Source organism: Montipora foliosa, chromosome 3 (assembly GCF_036669935.1).
Source record: "Montipora foliosa isolate CH-2021 chromosome 3, ASM3666993v2, whole genome shotgun sequence".
Taxonomy (NCBI): domain Eukaryota; kingdom Metazoa; phylum Cnidaria; class Anthozoa; order Scleractinia; family Acroporidae; genus Montipora; species Montipora foliosa.
Window position 1 is genome coordinate 1,588,316 of NC_090871.1, and position 5,000 is coordinate 1,593,315.

General features: G+C 39.7%; 1 protein-coding gene across 1 annotated transcript in view; it reads left to right on the forward strand.

Moving 5' to 3' along the window:
• Positions 1 to 2,654: 2,654 nt before the first annotated feature.
• LOC137994384 (neuropeptide receptor 22-like) overlaps positions 2,655 to 5,000 on the forward strand; it is a 2,668-nt gene continuing 322 nt past the window's right edge. The window contains exons 1-2 of the mRNA XM_068839960.1: positions 2,655 to 2,732; positions 3,132 to 5,000. The exon at positions 3,132 to 5,000 is cut by the window's right edge and continues 322 nt beyond it. Of these exons, the coding sequence (XP_068696061.1) occupies positions 3,247 to 4,239 (993 nt within the window). The 5' untranslated portion in view covers positions 2,655 to 2,732; positions 3,132 to 3,246 and the 3' untranslated portion in view covers positions 4,240 to 5,000. The remainder of the gene's footprint in view (positions 2,733 to 3,131) is intronic.

Consider the following 5,000-nt stretch of genomic DNA (forward strand, 5'->3'; position numbering starts at 1 on the left):
CCGTAAGGGCTTCTGCTACTCTCTTAGTTTCTCGTACAGCTTCCTCTTCTGTGGATGGGATATTCTTTGCGCGATCCATGAGGGTGCGTACGACCGAGTATTTATGTTGGGGGTGGTGATGAGTTTTGAAGTCAAGGTAGCGGTCGGTGTGGGTAGCTTTCCTGTATACAGACACGGTGATCGAGCCATCGTCTTGTCTGGTTGTTTTTTGTGTCAAGAAAGGCAATAGAACCTTCTGATTCGATTTTCCGTTAATTTCTCTAAAACTGATGTGTAATAAAGTTCGATTAGATTCGGTTTTTGTGATATCCGGAATAATCAAGGTCTCGGTTACTCTTACCTCGACCATGATTTTTGATTTTTCCGGATATCACAAAAATCTCATCCAATAATTGCTCAATTTTATAAGACGGCGATTACGCGGCTGTTTAATTTTTCAATGTCTAGCAGTCTCATCTCTCTGGAACCCCTGCTGTAACCAATTTTTGGTCATTTGGCTTTTACAATTATGCATGTATTAACTAAATTCAAGCTTCTCTCAACAAACAAATGGATCTCAACGGAATCGAAATAGTTTCTAAAACTATATTATAGTACTCAGTTGTGCTGTGTCGGGTGAAATTATCAACCACCGTGGTAAAGAAATGCATACCTCAGTTTCTCTCACAGGGAAGACCAATTTGCTATGCTGCCTTTTAGTCGATAAATTCCAACAACAGTAGTCGGCCCTATAACTGTAACTACCTGTAAAATAAAAAGCTCTCGGCAGATTTTTATTGATTGATCCAGCTTCTAACACTGAATGGTATTAGCCAGTGCCTACATGAAAGCTAGTTATGGCAGGATTTCAGTCAAAAGGCCATGGAAGCATGTTCCTGATGATTTTTCTCCTTTTTGGTTATTCATTTAGAAACTTTCAAGACGCCTCCTAACCCTGGAAAGGTCGACGACGATCCTTTCGGACGCCGACAAAGCAAAGGCGAGGGAGATTCTTTGTTCTCCGCAGGCACTGAATTACATGTCTTCAGAGGACAGCGAAGGAGAAACGACAACAACAAATGGCCCAAAGCCAAGAAAAATAAAAAAGCTACCGTGGGAAAGAAGTAAGCTCAGGAACATTAAGGCTAAACTTGATGAAGAACACTTGAAAGGTCTGAGCGAGAGGCAACGAAGAACCACTGCCCTTGTTAGGCGAGGTGACGAAGTGTCAACTCGCCCCTACCCATATGGTGGCCAGAGCTGGGCAATTCGTACTGACTGATGACGTTAGCTGAACCGTTTTAGGTTGTATTTTAAAAGTTTCTTTTAGCACCAGCCAATATTTGTAAAGCTGTTTTCTGTATCTTTTTATAGGAAAGAATTCATGTTAATGTGATCGTTTTTTCTTGACTTCGAACAAGTTAGGTCACATTATGTGTGTGTTTGTTATTATCTGTGGTCATTATTGAGAATAAATTTAGACTTATAGTGGAAATACAGTATTGCGTTTTGATTAAGTGTAGACCATCAGTAGTCGAGCGGGACTCCCTAATTTTTCCCATGCAGTAAACCAGACAAAAAAGTAAGATCGCGCAGAGAAGAGCAACGCGTAGTTCCCTAGACTTAGAGCATTCACCAGAACTAAAACTATAGTACTGCAAGAGGTGCTGTTCACAAAGCAATGCAAAATAATATCAAAAGAACCTGGAATTAAAACAAGAAACTAACACACACAAAAAAAGAGACACTAACTGAATAAGCGAAAATGAGCAATTTGAACTGACAAATCAAATCAAATTTGAGGTTTCCGACACTGAAACGCGTTTTAACGCGAATATTCAAGGTTCGATTACGTTGACGGAAACATGAACAAACTCGTTTCCGTAGCATTACTTCGTATATCCGCAAGCGTTATCATGAAAATACGCTAGCGGAAACATGCGTTTCCTTCAAAGGAAAACTGACGGAAACGTACAAAGAAAGTGGTCAGGTTCTGTCGTAACCGCAGCCACGGAAACATGAATAAACGACAGGTATCCGCTACCGAAAACACGTGTTAACCGTCGTGTTTCCGCAACGTTGTCACGTGTTTCCGCAACCTTTCAGTCTGCGGATTCTTGGCATTTCGTCCTGTGGTTGAGTTTACTTAAAATGACAACCGCACCGTACCGTGTTTACGAAATATATGTTATTAAGCTTAAAGGAGTGTCCTATATTAATTAGATTTTAAAAAAACCTATTTGCTGACGGATACACCTGTTTCTGAGATTCTCTTAAATCACTTTCGTTTATAATAAGAGACCTTAATCATTTATGAGAGCACAGCAGAACTGAAAGAGAGACAACGGCCATCTCTTACGGATTTGACGGTAGGTGTAATGTGCGGTTTAAAATAGGTATAAGTCAAAAGAGCGCGCTAAGAGCCAAAGGCATATCACGTAAATTTAAAGTTTATCCTCTAGCAATTTCCGCCTAATGCATCCATCTTATCAACAAACATTATAGTTCTATTGTTTATGTAAGTTGAGTTTACTTAAAATGACAACAGCCTCGTACCTATATACGTCAATTACTAATAAGGAGTGTTTTATATTAATTAGAGTTAAAAAAACTCTATTTGCTGTCGGATACAGCTGTTTCTGAGATTCTCTTAAAACACTTTTGATTCATAATGAGCGACCTTGACCAGGATTTGTGAGAGCACAGCAGTACTGAAAGAGAAACAACGGCCATCTCTTACGGCCGATTTGACGGTAGGTGTAATGTGCGGTTTAAGATAGGTATACGTAAAAAAAGCGCGCTAAGAGCCAAAGGCATATCAAGTAAATTTAACGATTTCTTGTTTTAAACTGGACTTCGATTCGCGTACTTTGAATTTAAGTTTACTTGATTTGGTTCTCTGAAAATCTGCAACCAGAAATAGTGCAATCTCAAATTTGAGAAAAACGTCGCGGAGCACAGATCAACGCTCCTCGATGATTTGTCTAGTTAATTATAAGTTGAACGAGCTTTGGCAATCTAAACATGACCAATTTTAGAAACGAAACGCCTTGTGGCCGTACACCGCGTTGGCCAGCTGTTCAATACATCTTTTTCCAATGTCTTGGACGACAACTAAGTGACACTGATCAGAACTGTATCTATCGTTTCAGCATTTGTATAATGGAGTTCAGATGTCCCCATATAACATAAACATGTAACATGAGAGTGAATTCAGAATAGGCCTACCAGTATTTTACTGTATGTTACAAAGAAAATGACTGGTCTATGAACAAAATTGTGTTCAAGCGCAGCAACTCAAGCATTATACAGAAGTCGGGAGGCAAAATGGATCGTTTAACACAAATCAGCTACGGCATCATTTCCGTGATGGCCATTTTTGGAAACACTTTGACCATTGTGATGTTCGTGATGGAGAGGCAGTTGCTAAAGAAGTCATATAACGTGTTAATAATGTTTCTGGCGATATCTGATGTGCTGACAGCAGTCATCATTATTATGAGTCCATTTTATGTCCTTGGAGATGTGATTCCTTATCCACAGAATCCCATATTGGGAGAAATTTTCTGTCGCTTCATATGCAACGAAATACTAGTATTCCACTTTATATATTTCTCAGTTTACATAACCTTGGTGTTGACGGCAGAGCGATGGTTTGCAGTTGTAAGACCTCATCAATACAATCACATATTCAGCCGCAAAAAGGTCCTTGGCTACATTACACTGTCATGGGCGTGGTCGCTACTTCTCAAGCTTAGAGATGTGATAAATTCTTCCTTTAATCCATCTGAGGATAACATCTGCTTAAGTAATAATTCAAGGGGATCCGTTTTTAATATTGCCTGGTACGCTGGTGAAATGGCCTTTAAGGTGGTCATACCATGTCTTGCCATAATTGGCCTGTATATCCACATGACTTTAAGGACCATCCATTCTCCAACTGCGTCTGCGGAGAGCAAAGCTAAACTGAAGGCAAAGTTGACTCAAATGGTAACAGCTGCCAGTTGCACTTTGATCGCCTTGTACCTTCCCAACCAAATCGTCGTTCTCCTTTCTTTCATGGGAAAAACGGAACTTGGTAAACCGCTGCATAAATTCACGCGATTTCTGACTTTTTTGACCACTTGTGTAAATCCATTTATTTACGGGCTAAGCAACAAAAATTATCAACAACGCTATTGGCGTATCTTGTCCGCCATTTGCCCTTGCCTAAGGAGAGTCAACAACGGTAGGGCGGAAGATTTAGAGGTTGCAGATTAACTCACTTCCCGAAGAATGGCCTGGAGTGAAAATAATGAGGAAATAATAAGGTTATCGAAGACGGGCATAGAACTCTTTATCTCAAAGGAAAGGAAGCAGTTGAAGTCAGATGTGTAAGAAAAGTCACAAAAGCGCTTTATGCCAAGTGACAACAAAAAATGGAGTTGGGAGCTCGACGGAAATCGGAACTTTTTTCTTCAGCAGCCTTCCATTTTTCCCCGAACCAAATGCGTGTGTGATGATGATGATGATGATAATAATAATAATAATAATAATAATAACTTTTAGGCGTTTTTCCTAGTCTCAGTGGAATCGTTCTTTCATCTAGTAAGTTTCATTTTTATTTATAGTTGTGTGTAAAGTTGTACATAAAAATCTGTAAATTGGCTATGAAGGGATTTGTTACGCAGTAGCCCCTTTCTCTCTTCATAATGTAATGCAAACGTTCGTACATACTGTTAAATAATAATGAACTTTAAGTGTTAACTACCCTCATTAGCGCTGGCCAGGGGTACTAACTGGACACACTGCTCTTTTTCTCCCTCGGGTCTATGCTACCAGCTTTTGTAGTATAATCGTAGTGTAAGAAAAGAAAGAGGCTCCTCGCGGTCTGGAACGTTTTTATTCTGTTGCCATTCCTCAGGGAAAATCTGTATATTTGCGTTTGTGCGCGAAAAGAAGGTAAAATATCGCGTCAGCGAACATAGATCAGCTTAATTGCAACCTTTGTAAAGGCTATCAAGTGGCCAAACACGTTTTTT